Source organism: Manis javanica, chromosome 3 (genome assembly GCF_040802235.1).
Source record: "Manis javanica isolate MJ-LG chromosome 3, MJ_LKY, whole genome shotgun sequence".
NCBI lineage: Eukaryota > Metazoa > Chordata > Mammalia > Pholidota > Manidae > Manis > Manis javanica.
This window is the reverse complement of record NC_133158.1, coordinates 101,666,795-101,685,338: the sequence shown is the minus strand read 5'-3', so window position 1 is coordinate 101,685,338 and position 18,544 is coordinate 101,666,795. Positions and strand designations below refer to the sequence as shown.

General features: G+C 36.9%; 1 protein-coding gene across 1 annotated transcript in view; it reads right to left on the bottom strand.

Annotated features, from left to right (window-relative positions):
- Window positions 1-18,544, bottom strand: part of LOC140848273 (uncharacterized) — a 236,360-nt gene that overhangs the window by 8,197 nt on the left and 209,619 nt on the right. The window contains exon 4 of the mRNA XM_073230470.1: window positions 11,577-11,771. Within this exon, the coding sequence (XP_073086571.1) occupies window positions 11,661-11,771 (111 nt within the window). The 3' untranslated portion in view covers window positions 11,577-11,660. The remainder of the gene's footprint in view (window positions 1-11,576; window positions 11,772-18,544) is intronic.

Below are 18,544 nucleotides of genomic sequence, written 5' to 3'. Positions count from 1 at the left end.
CAATCTGGATTCCTTGTATTTCTTTGTTTTGTCTAATTGCCGTGGCTAGGACCTCCAGTACTATGCTGAATAACAGTGGGAAGAGTGGGCATCCCTGTCTTGTTCCTGATCTTAAAGGAAAAGCTTTCAGCTTCTCACTGTTCAGTATGATGTTGGCTGTGGGATTATCATATATGGCCTTTATTATGTTGAGGTACTTGCCCTCTATACCCATTTTGTTGAGAGTTTTTATCATGAATGGATGTTGAATTTTATCAAATGCTTTTTCTGAATCTATGGAGATGATCTTGTCTTTCTTTTTGTTGATGTGGTGGATGATGTTGATGGATTTTCGAATGTTGTACCATCCTTGCATCCCTGGGAAGAATCCCACTTGGTTATGGTGTACGATCCTTTTGATGTATTTTTGAATTCGGTTTGCTGATATTTTGTTGAGTATTTTTGCATCTATGTTCATCAGGGATATTGGTCTGTAGTTTTCTTTTTTGGTGGGGTCTTTGCCTGGTTTTGGTATTAGGGTGATGTTGGCTTCATAGAATGAGTTTGGGAGTATTCCCTCCTCTTCTATTTTTTAAGAAAACTTTAAGGAGAGTGGGTAATATGTCTTCCCTGTATGTCTGATAAAATTCTGAGGTAAATCTATCTGGCCCGGGGGTTTTGTTCTTTCATAGTTTTTGATTACTGCTTCAATTTCGTTGCTGGTAATTGGTTTGTTTAGATTTTCTGTTCCTTTCTGGGTCAGTCTTGGAAGGTTGTATTTTTCTAGTAAGTTGTCCATTTCTCCTAGGTTTCCCAGTTTGTTAGCATATAGGTTTTCATAGCACACTCTAATAATTCTTTGTATTTCTGCGGGATTTGTCATGATTTTTCCTTTCTCGTTTCTGATTCTGCTGAGGTGTGCTGACTCTTTTCCTCTTAATAAATCTGGCTAAAGGCTTATCTATTTTGTTTATTTTCTCGAAGAACCAGCTCTTGGTTTCATTGATTTTTGCTATTGTTTTATTCTTCTCAATTTTATTTATTTCTTCTCTGATCTTTATTATGTTCCTCCTTCTGCTGACCTTAGGCCTCATTTGTTCTTCTTTTTCCAATTTCGATAATTGTGATATTAGTCCTTTCATTTGGGATTGTTCTTCCTTCTTTAAATATGCCTGGATTGCTATATACTTTCCTCTTAAGACTGCTTTTGCTATATCCCACAGTAGCTGGGGCTTTGTGTTGTTGTTGTCATTTGTTTCCATATATTGCTTGATCTGCATTTTAATTTAGTCACTGATCCATTGATTATTTAGGAGCATGTTCTTAAGCCTCCATGTGTTTGTGAGCCTTTTTGCTTTCTGTGTACAGTTTATTTCTAGTTTTATGCCTTTGTGGTCTGAAAAGTTGGTTGGTATGATTTCAATCTTTTTGAATTTACTGAGGCTCTTTTTGTGGCCTAGAATGTGGTCTATTCTGGAGAATGTTCCATGTGCACTTGAGAAGAATGTGTATCCTGTTGCTTTTGGGTGTAGAGTTCTATAGATGTCTATTAGGTCCATCTGTTCTAGTGTGTTGTTCAGTGCCTCTGTGTCCTTACTTATTTTCTGTCTGGTGGATCTATCCTTTGGAGTGAGTGGTGTGTTGAAGTCTCCCAAAATGAAAACATTGCATTCTATTTCCTCCTTTAGTTCTGTTAGTATTTGTTTCAGATATCTTGGTGCTCCTGTATTGGGTGAATATATATTTATAATGGTTATATCCTCTTGTTGGATGGAGCCCTTTATCATTATGTAATGTCCTTTTTTATCTTTTGTTACTTTATTTTGAAGTCTGTTTTGTCTAATACTAGTATTGCAACACCTGCTTTTTTCTCTCTGTTGTTTGCATGAAATATCTTTTTCCATTCCTTGACTTTAAGTCTGTGCATGTCTTTGGATTTGAGGTGAATCTCTTGTAAGCAGCATATAGATGGATCTTGCTTTTTCATCCATTCTATTACTCTGTCTTTTGATTGGTGCATTCAGTCCATTTACATTTAGGGTGATTACTGAAAGGTATGTACTTATTGCCATTGCAGGCTTTAAGTTTGTGGTTACCAAAGGTTCAAAGTTAGCTTCTTAGGAAAGAAGCTAACTTACTGTCTAACTTAACTCGCTTGTTGAGCTATTATAAACACGGTCTGATGATTCTTTATTTCTCTCCCTTCTTATTCCTCCTCCTCCTCTCTTCATATGTTGGGTGTTTTGTTCTGTGCTCTTTTTAGGAGTGCTCCCATCTAGAGCAGTCCTTGTAAGATGCCCTGTTGAGGTGGTTTGTGGGAGGCAAATTCCCTCAACTTTTGCTTTGTCTTAAAATTGTTTAATCCTTTCTTCATATTTAAATGATAATCATGCTGGATACAGTATTCTTGGTTCAATGCCCTTCTGTTTCATTGCATTAAGTATATCATGCCATTCTCTTCTGGCCTGTAAGGTTTCTGTTGAGAAGTCTGATGATAGCCTGATGGGTTTTCCTTTGTAGGTGACCTTTTTTTTCTCTCTGGTTGCCTTTAATACTTTGTCCTTGTCTTTGATCTTTGCCATTTTAATTATTATGTGTCTTGGTATTGCTCTCCTTGGATTCCTTGTCATGGGAGTTCTGTGTATCTCTGTGGTCTGAGAGGCCATTTCCTCCCGTGGTTTTTTGAAGTTTTCAGCAATTATTTCTTCAAAGACACTTTCTATCCCTTTTTCTCTCTCTTCTTCTTCTGTTACCCCTATAATGCGGATATTGTTCCGTTTTGATTGGTCACCCAGTTCTCTTAATGTTCTTTCATTCCTTGAGATCCTTTTATCTCTCTCTGCATCAGCTTCTCTGCATTCCTGTTCTCTGTTTTCTGGTCCGTTAATGGTCTCTTGCATCTCATCCATTCTGCTTTGAAGTCCTTCCAGAGACTGTTTAATTTCTGTATTCTCCCTCCTTCATTCTTGCATATTTCTCTGCAAGTCCATCAGCATGGTTATGACTTTTGTTTTGAATTCTTTTTCAGGAAGATTGGTTAAATCTATCTCCCCAGATTCCTTCTCAGGGGAAGATGTAGAGGATATCAAAGATGTCTGGGTTAGTCTTGTCTGGATCAGAATTTTTTGCCTTTTCATGTTCATAGGTGCAGTGGTATGCTATTGACTCTTCTTTCAGCTGTAAGAGCCAAGAATTTTTCCACTTGCTCCTGGCCTTTCTTTACTGGGACAACTGCGACTCCTAGTGGCTTGTGTTGGGCAACTGTGTGTAGACTGGTTCTCTGTATCTTGCCCGGCTGGTATGGCGGAAGCTCCCTCACAGTGGGCGTGGCCAGCCTCAGACTGCTGCTCTGCTATGGCAGGGCCCCAGAGGGGTAATGGACGGTGGGGCTATTTGGCTGTTTACCTCTGTGAGGAGTCTCAGAACTCTTGCCCAGGCGGTTAGTGCACCCAGAGTTCCCTGGAATTTCCAGCTGCTAGACTGTGACCCGGGATGCTTCCGTCCAGTTGTGGGGTCTCTGTCCCTTTAAGACTTTCAAAAAGCACTCGCTTTTCTTTGTCCCAGATGTGCTGGCTGTGGGACCAGCTCACAGGTCTTACTGTCCTGCTTCCCGATTTTCCAGCACCCCACACATGCAATGTGTGTCTGCACTCTGGTGCAGATGACTAGGGCTGGGTGTTTAGCAGTCCTGGCCCTCTTTCCCTCCCCACTCTGACTCCTCTCCTTCCGCCGGGAGCTGGGTTGAGGTGCCTCGGGTCCTGCCAGGCTGTGGCTTGTATCTTACCCCTTTCACCAGGCTCTGGGTTCTCGCAGGTGTGGATGTAGTCTGGCTTTTGTCCTGTGTCTTCTGGTCTCTCTTTTAGAGATAGTTGTATTTGTTGTATTTTCAAAAATATATGTTTTGGGGAGGAGATTCCCACTGTCCTACTCATGCTGCCATCTTGGCTCCACCCACAAAAGGCATTTATTGACTTAGTAGTCCACAGAGGTAGTTTGGGGTAAGCAAAATGATTTATTTTCTTCATCAAGCACTAACTTTTTATCATCCTATCTTTCTGTCTAAAGCATTAAATATTTAAGAAACTGTTAACAGGGAGTCTTTACTAAATCACTAAACTCATTAAATCACTAAAACCAGAGGAACCAAACATTTCTTAAAATCTCTGCCAGGTTTACAATTTGCAAAGTCATGCTAAAAGAACTTTGCTTGGCACTTTCATTTAAGTTCTTAAATACTACTCCATTATACTTCTGTAATAGAGCATGACAGTCCTCAATTTCAAATAAGTAGACATTGCCCCTTCAAGACATCTTTAATAGCAGCAGTGTCAAATCAGATAGGAACACAAAGATGAAACCCTTTGATTGAGTCAGGTATCCATGCCATATATAAATGTCTAATATCCAGTCTATTGTGCAGGAAAAAAAGACAAAGTTGTACCCAACCCTTTAGTCAAACCTTCATTTAAGCTAACAGATACCACTTTAATTATGGGCCACTAGTGATCATTAATAAATGGGTATATTTTTACTCCAACTTAAAATGCTTTTGTTTGTTTGTGTTCATAGCATGTCCCTACTTGAACACTTCTATGGTTCTCAGATAACCTCGTAGCCACCTCAGACTCAACATGAGGAAACCTGAATTCTTGGATCTTGACACTGCTTTGAAACCCTACTCCTGGTGTAGATCTTTTCCTTGCTAGTCCACTCCATCACGGCAAATGGAGCTAACATCGACTCAGCTGATGAAACTGAGAGTCATTCTTGGTCCTACTTTCTCCTTACTCTGCACATTCAAATTCTCTGCAAGTCTTGTCATTTCTACCCTTAAAATACACCTTGAATCTTCCTACTGCCTTCGTATGCTCTGCTACTACCTTCAGCCAGCCCACCGTCACCACTTCCCTGGACTACTGTCTTTATAGGGACTCCCTGTGTCCACTCCTTCCCTTCCAATCCACACTTCAGCAGCCAAGCTAAGAATTTTTAAAGAAATCTTCCTTGTTTAAACATGCTGAAGGCTTTCATATTGCAATTCAAATAGAACCCAAACTCCTACAGGGTTGTACAAATCCAAACACCTGATGGGCTTCCAACAGATCTCATTTCATGACCCTTGATTCACTATGTTTTAACCACCCTGATGCCCTCTGAGTTTTTCAAACACAGACTTACACCTCAAGAAAATGCCACTCCATGGAGCTGCCTTTCCTAAGGATCCCATCTAAGCAGGTTTCTCACCACTTCCTCCCCCATCTCACCCCACTGATCTTCATCACATGCTCTTTCCATAGCCTTCACAGAACTTATCTTCATCTATAAATATGCAGTGGTTTGTTTGATTAACTCTTAACTGATATTCTCCTCCATCAAACTATTAGCTCCATGAGGGCAGAGACCCTTTCTCTACTGTATCTCCTGTGCCTGTATCTCTACTGTATCATTGTTGGTGCCTAGCAAAAGCTCAACAAATATAGGTAGCTGTGTGAATTATATCGGTGCTGTGGGCTAAACTGCATCTCCCCAAAATTTATTTGTTGAAATCCTAACTCGTAGTGCCTCAGAATGTATTTGGAGATAAGGTCTTGAAGTAGGAGAGTAAGTTAAAATGAGGTCATATGGGTAGATCCTAATCTAATCTGACTGGTGGTCTTATAAGAAGAGGAAAGTTGGACACAAAAAGAGACACCAAGGATGCACACAGAGAAAAGACCATGTGAGGAAATAGCAAAAGGGGGCTGTTGGGGAGCCACTGAGAGTGGCCTCAAAAGAAATCAAACTTTCCAACACCTTGATGATAAACTTCTAGCCTCTAGAACTGTAAGAAAACAAATTTCTGTTGTTTAAGCCATCCAGTATGGATATTTTGTTATGGCAGCTCTAGCAAACTATTTCAATTCAGATTAAAATAAAAATAGACACAATGAGATATCACCTCACACCAGTAAGGATGGCCAAAATCCAAAAGACAAACAACAACACATGTTGGTGAGGATGTGGAGAAAGGGGAACCCTCCTACACTGCTGGTGGGAATGTAAATTAGTTCAACCATTGTGGAAAGCAGTATGGAGGTTCCTCAAAAAAATAAAAATTGAAATACCATTTGACTCAGGAATCCCACTCCTTGGAATTTACCCTAAAAATGCAGGAGCTGAGTTTGAAAAAGATATATACACCCCCATGTTTATTGCAGCACTATTTTACAATAGCCAAGAAATCGAAGCAACCTAATTGTCCATCAGTAGATGAGTGGATAAAGAAGAAGTGGTAACTATACACAATGGAATATTATTCAGCTATAAGAAGAAAACAAATCCTATCATTTTCAACAACATGGATGGAGCTAGAGAGTATTATGCTCAGTGAAATAAGCCAGGTGGAGAAAGACAAGTACCAAATGATTTCACACATCTGTGGAATATAAGAACAAAGCAAAAACTGAAGGAACAAAACAGGAGCAGACTCACAGATCCCAAGAATGGACTAACAGTTACCAAGGGAAAGGGACTTAGGAGGGTGGGTTAGAAGGGAGGGATAAGGGGTTTAAGGGGCATTATGATTAGCACACATAATGTAGGTGGGGTGGCACAGGGAAGGCAATATTGCACAGAGAAGACAAGTAGTGACTCTATAGCATCTTACTATGCTGATGGACAGTGACTATAATGGGGTATATGGTGGGGACTTGATCATGGGGGGAATCTAGTAACCACAATGTTGCTCATGTAATTGTATATTAATGATACCAAAAGAAAAAAGAAAAAGAGAAAGTAAATAAATAAAAATAGAAAAACAAATTACAGTGTATTCCTAAGTAGGACTGTCATGTACTTGAGTTATGTTTGACCTTGAGCTGTTACAGTGTAGTGTGATTTCCAGATCTATTCATTCCCTAGCCAATCTGGTTAATAAAGATGGATAAATTCTCAACTTTTCCACTTGAATTTGGCAAACTTCTAGAATTTTCCCAAATGACTTCCCAAACTTATTTGTATCTGCATCAGTGACAACTTTGACTGATATCATGCATCTATTAACACATTCAGGTCAGCCCCATCTTTTCGCTATTGATAAGATTTTGAAATGTTTCGCCATTAGCCACAACCAAAGCTGAAGCTTACAGACTGCTCTGTTCTGTTTATATTGCATAGACTACACAAGTACAAATTAGGTCATAAAAATTCTTTCCAAACAGAAGGTAGTGATTTTTATAGTTCTTTTAATTTTATTTATTTCAACTTACAAATTTAAACTGACTAAAAAAAAATCAAAAGTTCCTTAGTGTCACCTGAAAACCAGTACAGACTATTTTTCTTCACACTTTTGAGTTCTGAACATTAAAATAAATCTGTAGCCAATGTGCTACTTTAGATATAAAATTGTCTGTAGAGAGTGGATTGAATTCTGTCCCCAAAACTCACTACTTTAAAGATGGATGTCAATCAGAGGTGTTATGTAGGGTAACTACTATAACCCCATACATGAGAGTAAATTCAAAATGGATCAAAGACCTGAATGTAAGTCATGAAAACATAAAACTCTTAGAAAAAAACATAGGCAAAAATCTCATGGACATAAACATGAGTGACTTCTTCATGAACATATCTCCTCGGGCAACGGAAACAAAAGCAAAAATGAACAAGTGGGACTATATCAAGCTGAAAAGCTTTTCTGTACAGCAAAGGACACCATCAATAGAACAAAAAGGTATCCTACAGTATGGGAGAATATACTCATAAATTACAGATCCAATAAAGGGTTGACATCCAAAATATATAAAGAGCTCACACACCTCAACAAACAAAATGCAAATAATCCAATTAAAAAATGGGCAGAGTTGCTGAATAGACAGTTCTCTAAAGAAGAAATTCAGATGGCAAACAGACACATGAAAAGATGTTCCACATCGCTCGTCATCAGAGAAATGCAAATTAAAACCACAATTAGATATCACCTCACACGAGTAAGGATTGCCACCATCCAAAAGACAAAGAACAACAAATGTTGGAGAGGTTGTGGAGAAAGGGGAACCCTCCTACACTGCTGGTGGGAATGTAAATTAGTTCAACTATTGTGGAAAGCAGTATGGAGGTTCCTTAAAATGCTCAAAATAGAAATATCATTTGACCCAGGAATTCTACTTCTAGGAATTTACCCTAAGAATGCAGCACTCCAGTTTGAAAAAGACAGATGCACCCTTTTGTTTATCACTGCACTATTTACAATATCCAAGATATGGAAGCAACCTAAGTGTCCATCAGTAGATGAATGGATAAAGAAGAAGTGGTACATATACACAATGGAATATTACTCAGCCATAAGAAAAAAACAAATCCTACCATTTGCAACAACATGTATGGAGCTAGAGGGTATTATGCTCAGTGAAATAAGCCAGGTGGAGAAAGACAAATACCAAATGATTTCACTCATATGTGGAATGTGAGAAGAAAGGAAAACTGAAGGAACAAAGCAGCAGGAGAATCACAGAGCCCAAGAATGGACTAATAGTTACCAAAGGGAAAGGGACTGGGGAGGATGGGTGGGAAGGGAGGAATGAGGGTGGGAAAAAAGAAAGGGGGCATTACGATTAGCATGTATAGTGTGGGGAGGCACGGGGAGGGCTGTGCAACACAGAGAAGACAAGTAGTGATTTTACAGCATCTTACTACGCTGATGGACAGTGACTGTGAAGGGGTATGTGGGGGGGACTCGGTGAAGGGGGGAGCCTAGTAAACATAATGTTCTTCATGTAATTGTAGATTAACGATTCCAATAAATAAATAAATAAATAAATAACTGTAAGTACAAATGGATCCAGAAAAAGATTTTCAGTCTATAGCATTATCAGTATGTGCAGGCAATTCTGAGGCTTATAATTACTCCTTATTTGGAAGCATTATTTCACCAGTTGGCATGCCACTCATTTCAAAGTTCAAAGATTATAAACAGATTTTGTCATAGATGAGTATGCATATATAGAAATCTTTGCCAATTGTTTTGCCCACTTTAAGGGATTTAAATGGACTGCAGAATTTTTCCCTTGGTGCTACATTTTTTTTTCCAGCTCATATTGTCTCCCACTCTTAAGTACAATGTTTTCCTAAACTTGTGGATATGAAAATAATGCATAAACAAGATGTGGCTATGAAAAGCCATAGATTCTTAGATATAGCTCCTCCAAATATTTCTCTTTCTCTCTCTTTCTCTTTTAATCTACCCAAATTGTCCCATTAGGAATCATCTCAATTTGGAAAGGATAAAAGTATTTTACAAATCAGAATCCCATATTATTTTCACCAAACTTTTAGTTGCATAGATGCTAAGAAACATCTTCAAGTTCCTTCAGAACATTCATTTCTCCAAATTTGGGTTTTGGGAAAAAATTAAAACTCCGTTATTACTGGGAGAATCGAGTCAACTCCTCCTGCTTTTCTCAGGAACACAGAGACTTTAAGTTTGATCTCTTTAAGCTGATTGGACAGTTATCAGTGTCAACTTCTTACATCATATACAGCATCCATGCAGCCCAATGCAACTAATCCACACTCCTCACAAGCATAGAACATCGCAGGTGTTCATCCCGTCCTGAATGGATTAGAGGAACAAGCATAATGTTTTCCTGCAGACTGGAGATACAGCACAAATAATAGAGTGAAGGAGCAGTTGGCCACTTTTCTCAGATCACTGGTTACAGAACCCATGTGGCATCTTTGTTTTAAATGCTCTCTTGTCCTCACCACTCAGATTGTGTAGCCTTGTAATTTTTTGTCATATTCACCTTCCACCAAAATACTTTAGGTCAGACTGGTGGCATGATGTCCAGCTTTTCTCCAAGTTTCTCTCTATGACATGTCTGTTTCCCTTTCCAGGAGATCACCTACATACACTCTTTGTAGACATAACGGTTGGGCCTGATTCCACTCAAAATGAAGCCCAAAGGACTACCGTATGTGATGTTCTGGCCTATTGTTGGTTCTCTATTTACTGCAAGGGTGAACCTGGGGAGGGCCAGGGGTGTGCTCTTCCCTGCTCTGATCAAAAAGCAGTTAGGCTGCTAACTGCTGCCCAGCCAGAAATAATTCAAGCGATCTAAAGTAATTATGTTAGTATATAAAGTTAGAACCATAGAAAGGGGTTGAACATATTTTAATAGCTGAAAATATTCCATTTTTAATATAAAATATATACTCAAACTTTGAGAGGGGAAGGGGACACCACATTCAAAGCTGTGACCTCTAGACCCTATATCCTTCATTTTATATTAAATAATTTCGCTCACACAATTATCACTGCCAGATTCCTATATATCACCTATCACTAAGGCATCAAAGTGGTGCAGTTAATCTAATTAGGCAATATTCGATTATGTGTGTTAGGAAAAAAAGATATACTTTCTCTTTCTGCCAGAGCCATTATTGATTAAATGGAAAAGGGTTAGGAAGAGCATTTTTAAGCCCAGATTCTCAGGCATCTTGAGCCAAGATTAAAGTAGAGTTTGGGCAAAAAGTAGATTCTTGCATTTCGTCAAGATGGTGGATTGAGCACTCAAGCAAATCACCCAGTTCAGGGAATTTCTTACTTGGGGGAAATCACTTTCTATGTTAGCCCTAAACTTACAATTACACTCTCTCATCTGTGAATTGGTGTAGAAGTATCAAGTATAGAGACATGAGAATTAGCTCAGCTCATGGAACCTTGTCCTTAAAATAACATTAGTTTCTTCTAATAATCAATGAAGGCAAGAACTAATTACTGAAGTGATAACAGTTGTAGAGTGATGTCCCCAAGAGACAAAATAGTTATCTTGGAGAACTAAACTAAGAAAATCAAGTCATCATTAAATGTTAAAGGACATACTCATTTTTTGAGTAATGCATAAGTGTAACTAATCAGGCTTTTAGCATACATTTTTTCAACTAACTCTGCCTAAATAACATTTTCATTTGGATTTTTAGACCTTAATCATGTTCAGAGAGTACCTTTCTCTCTACCAGGCATTGCTGTTTTGGCGAACAACTTTACCATGACCCCTTTGTTTGCAGTAAAATCTCAAGAGTCATCTTTGATTCCTCTTATCCAAAACCTCACCATTTATATCTCAAAATATAACTCAGTCTGGTCCCCTCACTCCACCTCCAAGATAAACCGTAGACTAGTCTAGCCCACCAACACCTCTTAGTTAGTCAATTACTATAGTCTTCCTATTTCCCTCTCTTTACTGACAGCCCATTCTTGGAACGAGCACTTTAATATACACCAAATAACACTCTAGATCAATACCCACCCATTCAGTGGCTCCGCATGACTCATCATAAGATCCCCGCTCCTTCCCGTGGCTCACCCAACCCTTCAGAATCTGGCTTCCACCTGCTCTGCTCTGTCTCCTCCACTTTGTTTATTTTCTGACCTCTTTTCTGTTCCTCAAAAAATGCCAAGTACACTAATATCATGAGGCTGCCATAACAAATTACCACAAACTAGGTGGCCTAAAACTATAGAAATCTCTCACAGTTCTGGAGACCAGCAGATCAAAATCAAACTGTTGGTAGGTCCATGCTTCCTCCAGTGTCTCTAGGGGAGAACCCTTCCTTACCCCTTCCAAGCTGTGGCAGCTCAACTGCAATTTCTGCCTCTTCCTTAGCATGGCCTTCTCCTCTGCGGCATGTCTTCTCTTCTGTTATAAGGACACTTCACTGGATGGAAAGCCGACATGGTTCATCCAGGATGATCTTTTTTTTCCTTCTATCAATAGAAGATAATCTGCTTGAAATCCAGGAAATGAGAAACCCTAAAACAGGAAAATATTAGTGTGTTTCCAGAATGACATAAATTGCTCTCTTAAGGATTGCAATAACTCAGGACCAGGGACTTATTTTTTGGGGCCCAGAATAAAATGAAATTGCAGAGTTACTTGTTAAAAGAGCAGGAATATGTGTCATTAAAGGTACCAAAAAAAATTAAGCTCTTTCTTCTGCATTCTTTTGATTATCATGGTGTTTTTTCATTTACTATTTAATGTCTAAGTAAAGAAAAATTAGTATTTTAAATTATTAGCATGAATTTTACTGTTTATCTTGATATTGAGCAATGTTAGTTTTAAATGCAAACATAAGAGCATTTAAGTATATGTTAAATCATCAAAATTATACAACTCATATTTTGTAGCTCATACACACATATGTTTCTTTCTTACCAGGAAACTGGAAACACAGCACCAAACTAATTCAACTGCTTTTATTTCACTTCTTAATACATGCACATTTTACTAACACTTTCTACATTTGGCTTACTGATGAATAGGAAAGCACTGAAAGGGAAAGGAATTATAAGTTGATCTATCTTTTGTTTCCCTTCTATGCCATATTTTCAACATAAGTGGTTGACAATACAGAGAAGTAACATGAGTAGGCAAGAATAGTCTTCTTTGGCCTTTGGCTTTCTTTATGCATTCTAAGCAAGTTCTGGTTAGAATGGAAAGCACCCTGCTTACTGGTACAAGTAACAAGCTTTGAATCTCTCCGAGCTCCCACACATTTTGGGTCCACTGGAATTCTGTGTTCATGGGCCAATGTAATATGAGAATAGAGTGGCAAGAAATATCAGACACACATGCTGCATGTATCTCCTCTGCTCACAGACATGTTCCATTAACTACCGAACTTCCTCACAAAACACAAGTTGAAAGTTAATTTTGTTAAGAATTCAAGACTGCAACAACAGAACATTAAGCCAAGGATGAGTCCCTTATAAGTATGGGCTGTGTGACCATCAGATCACATGCTCTTGTGGTCAGCTGGACATGAAAATTTTGGAACTTGAGGCCAACCTACTCCTCCAGTGGAGACGGGTTCATCCGGCAATCATCTCAGTGGCCTGAATCATTAAGATACAACCAACTGCCCCTGCTCTACACCTATGATGCGATCTTACATTATAATTTTTCATCCAATATAGGCCTTTGTCTAAGTAGAAAAAAGTAATTTATTCACTCAGAAGTTAAATTTCTTATTATAATCTAATCTGTCATTTGGTGTCTGCATAAGACTATTGTGAATTCAGTTAAGAAAGAAAATGCCAGAGCGTCATCATCCCTAAATACATTGCCAAAATCAAGTTTTCTGGATCAATAAAAACAAAGACTACATAATGACCAAAGTTGATACATTTTTGGTAAAATCAAAAATAACATTGCTGCATATTCACATCCAAGCAACCATCCAACATTCATATTTCATTATTTCACCTTTTACTCAAGAGAATTTTTCTCTTAAAATTTTTACCCAGAAGCTGACCAATATCAACTGATATTAGTAATATGATATAAAGAACATTTTAAATCAAACTGGATAGACCATTGGATATATGCAATAAAGAAAAGATTACTCAGCTATGATTCAGATTGCCTGAATTGTAGTTCCCTTATCTGCTTCATACTGGCTAGGGAACAATGACAAGGTTGTAACTCTTCAAATTTTTTGAATTCCTCATCTGCAAAATGAGGCTTTTGGAATAAATAATCCCTAGTAGCCCTTTCTGATTTAGAATTCTGTGGTTCTATAGCACCTGAGAAACAAGTAAACAATAGCACTGTTGGAATAAACATAGCCTTGAGACATGTAGATGCTCCTGACACATCCTGGGGGTCCCAAAGATGAGTCCACATCAATCATAAAGTGAAAAGTGGTTTCAGAGGAAGGTGAGTAGAAGAGAGCCATTCATCTGAGACCTGATTAGTAAGCGTGTATTTAAATCTGTGCCATGTTCTGAAAACTTTCTGGAAAACAGAGTAAATTATTCTTCCTGTTTAAAAAATAAAAGCTAAGATTTAAAAAATGGAAAACAGTTCCCAGGGGCTTTTCAGTAGGAGTGTTTGTGGATTATTTTTAATTTTAGGTGGGATTTTGATTGCATACTTTTGCCAAAAGCATGTAGAACACTGTCCATGATAATCTAACACTCCAGGCAAGAAAGAGAAGAAGCAATATTTTTCTCTTTCCAAATACTGCCTAAGTGTTGTTTTGTTTTATCTTCAATGTTCAGTTTCCTATGCCACATCATCCCAAATCTGGACCACAAAAGGGCAGATTTCTCTTACATAGTTATTGCTAATTTATAGTAGATAGATTTGATACTGCCTCCCTTAGACACACAAACACACCTATGTCATAAATTCTGCCACTAGAATAGACTTAACTAGGTCCTTCCTCTGATACTCTTGCAAATTACTGATCAAGTCATTTAACTTCTGTAAACCTTAGCTTTATCCTTTTGAAAAGCAAACGACTGGACTACCTGACTACATTATTTAACTGATTCTAATCTGTGGAATCTATTCTCCAATTCTAAAACTCTATTGTTCCTAGATTATATTTTCTATCATTTTGGATTTTTTGATTAATGATTTAATCTAAAATTATACTAGATGTTTATGATGACAAAAACACATTTGAATGATTTGTACTTGGATACTACGTAAAATATTATAACCCAAATTTATGCGTATTCCAGTAAGGATTAAGATGATGCTTAAACAAATAGGATTTCATTTCTGAAATAACAATTGACTGTTTATTGAGTGCTTTACATTAAGGGATTTATATATTTTTTAATACTCAAAATACATTTGGACATGGATATAGTTATTTCCATTGTACAGTTCAGAAGCTGAAGCTTAGGTTAAGTAATTTACTTAAGGCCCAAAGCCAGTCACTGGTGATGCAAGGATTCCAACACCATCCCTCTATCTTCTTAGGCCATCTTGTAATTGAGTCTAGATTATGCCTCCTGTACTTATCTGTGACAGCCAGCAACAGCAAATAAATAAAATGACTTTCTGATCACAGGTCAAAGTCAATGCAAGGATACAGATTTTCAGCATGTAAGGGAAAGTTACATGATTTGCAAAGCCTTCAGTAAATACTGTTTTTCATCTTAGAAAAGGGAAATAATCACAAAGCAAGCTGAAGAGCACTTGAAACTCAAATCATATGACTAGAGTAGATTGTAAAGCTTAGTGCTTTTTTATTTCCTGCTTTCAAATGTATCTGAAAACATGTAACTAAACTAGTCGAATCACTACCAATATAATCTAGAGAGGAGGAAAACTGAAGAAATAAAGAGAAATCATTCATTAACGTTCTCCAATTAAAGTATACCATGTCTCTTTTTACTACTTGTTACTACACAAAAGAAGGCTATATTTGAAATGAAAGATTTTTTGGCTAGCATTCAAGATACATTAAAATAAAATGTCCCCAATTTTAAAAATGGCATGAAATTTGATTGCCTGTAACAGTCTTTTTATGGAAAAAATAATAATACTCTGCAGCTTAGGAGCAGCAATGTGAAATATACCTGTAAACCATTAAGAAGCCTTTTGTTACAAAATTACGAAATGCTGATGCAGTCCTGGTATCAGCAAATACATCATTTTATTGCAGATACTCAAGGCCCATAGCAATTCAACAGAAAATTAATTACTATTACCTCACCATAAATCTCAACAGTATTAGCTAAATGCCAATTTTGTAATCGCTTTTCATTAAAGCCAAAAATACTAATTAAAATTGATTTTTGCTTGTGCTTCGGTAAACGGCTGCCAGTTAATGGCTTTCAGTTATAATGCAGACCTTTACTTAAATTAATTTTGTATGTTTTCTCCTTCCTTTTCATAAAGATAATAAAGTGTGAAAGGACAAGCGATGTGGGTGCAGAAAAGGGTGGTTTCCTTGCAGGAAGAATAGTGAAACAAAGAATTCTGGGGCTTTTACTAATGCTAGCACGACTACACTCTTTTATAAGTTTTTTTGAATATCTTATTTCATGAGCAAAGATTAATAAGGCCCCTTAACATATAAGTGATAAGAATTCATTCTTAAAAATTATCTGAATGATTAAACATTTCTTTTTTAAGAATTTCCTAAGTAAAATCATATCCAATAAGGATATGTGATGTGACCCATATGTAAAAAAAAGAAGCCCATGAACTTGGCACATGTTTGGAGGACCATTTGGAATCAATCAATATTAATTTAAGTCTCAACATATGTTAGATGGAAGGTGATAGCTGTATAAACATCAAATCCCTTTCAGTAGAGCTAAATAGAAAAATAACAAACCATAAATATCTTAAAGGATAATAATCCACAAGACTTTAATTGTTCTCTTACCTTTTAATTCATAAGAAAAACTGGCATCAAGTCAGAGTTGAGTTTTGAGGGGACATCAGTATGGGATAGATGAGGATGAGGGGTTGGGATTTTTCAATAATTAATAAGAGATATTGAGTTACTTTTAGTCAGGAGCTAAAAATTAGAACCAGAAAGTTACATGGGCAAAATAATTTCAGAATTCTAGAAGTCCATGGATGCAGAATGAAAACTTGGCCAATATCTGAATTCCCAAGCATACGGGAAAAGGTATAAATAATAGCCCAAAGACAAAGGCCAAGTTCAAGATTTGAAGAGCCAATAAACACAAGCAAAAATCCATTTTAATTAGTATTTTAGCTTTAATGAAAAGTGATTCTAAAATTAAAATTAAATCTTAAAATCTTAGTTAAAATTCCAAGATTCCAAAGAGATAGGAATAGACAGAGAACAGAATCCAGACATGGCATGCAGATTCAGAGAACTGCCTGGAACCTCTAGCATTTTCCACAGGACTCTGGGACGTGAGTCCTTTACTCCTTACAACCACTCTAACCCCTAACTATATAACTACAAATTTACACTTTCTATTCCATCCTCATACAAAATCAAAATACATTCATCTTAAAACATTACGAGGACAGTAATCTTAATAAACAAACACACTGTGAGTTAAGAAATAGTAGTTGTAAATTTTCCAGATTTATTTGCAATGTGTTAGCACAAACGAATTATTTAGTACATGTCTGACATTAGGGCAGCATAAATCTTGACCATTAGAAATCCCCCAAATCAGAATTATCACTATACCAATAGCTTTCATCCCAAAATGGTATAAAACATGGCTGAAATTTTCAGTTTGGACCATGAGTTCACAACCAGAAGTCATTTTAGGCTCCCCATAAACTTGACTAGGTTTTTCCATATGATCTTTATCCAAGTATATTTTGCTTACATAGCTGGGATCATATTTTCGATTCTGATTTCTAAGCATCACTAACGGGATATTCAAAAATGCTACACATAAAATAATATGAAGAGGGGATTTATGATTGATGTTTGCCACTAGATTACTTGTTAGATACCCTGATATCTATAATCTCCATATCATCAAGTCATTTTATATTAGTTTCAATGATACAGAGACTAGCCAGAAAATATATCCAATGGCCATTTTAAGTTGTGCTAAGCAGCTCTACTTTAAAGTGTATGTGTTGAGTAATTTTCCAAGCAGTGTCACCATGGTGTAATTTAGTGACTGTTGGCAGGTATTTTGCCACCTATTTGAAGGAATCATCAAACGTAAAAAGATTTTCTATTAAACTGGGCTCGAGCAATGTAGCATAAGAATAACACTTGTCCTCGTCACTGGAAATCGAGCAAAACCATAAAAACAGCAATTCAGTGAAATATCATAGAAACTTGAATTCCTATGACACAGAATCCAACTAAAACTACAGTATTCAACTAGCTTCCTGAATTTGTATCCAAATTGACTAAAGAAACACTCACAATTTCTATCATGATCATCACTTCTCCTGAATTTGTAAATTTTATGATCATTCAAATGCCAGAGGTTAATTTGTGGTTTGCAAGACTCCATGTGAGGCATATATTCTGAGATATTTGAATATGTGAGATGTTTTGATATTTGAGAATTTCTGTCATTCAAAAACATAAAAGATAACTTGGCTAAATGCAAAACATATCATTTCAAATTCCCCCTCAAAATTCCATCTTTTGAACCACATTACATGTAGCATTTAGTACTAAAGAGAACTTTGAGGCTAGCCTTTTTTTATTCTTTGTTCTTTTGGGAACAGTCTAATAAATTTTTCCCCAATAAAGGAGGTACCACATGCTTTTCTGATTCCTTTTTCAAAAATTTTGTAAGGCTATATCTAGGTGTAGCATTATACCATGGAGTTTGCATTACTGAAAAGGAAATTTTCAATATGTATACTAGTCATTTTTAATTTTAGTATATTTTCCTTACTTGAGACGCTATTACTACTAAGTGTTCTAATATTTATTTCAGATGCCCTACAATTATTAAACATTCTATATATATGTTCTTTTTCTCAGTATACTGTGATTTACTCATAATTTTTTTATGATTATTCATTTGATTTTTATACTTGATTTATATGTGAATCCCACATTTCTCCCTCATTATTATTATTATTATTATTATTATTATTATTTTTATTTTTTATAAAATTCTGAAGTGGTAGGTAGATGCAAGATAAAGGTAGAAAACATAATCTAGTGCTGTAAGAGGGCAAATGTAGATGATCAGGTGTGTGTCTATAGACTAAGTATTAATCCAAGCTAGACAAGGGCAACAAAACATCCACGGATGCAGAAGATTTCTCTCAAAACAGGGGGGCTGAGGTTCTAAGCCTCACCTCTG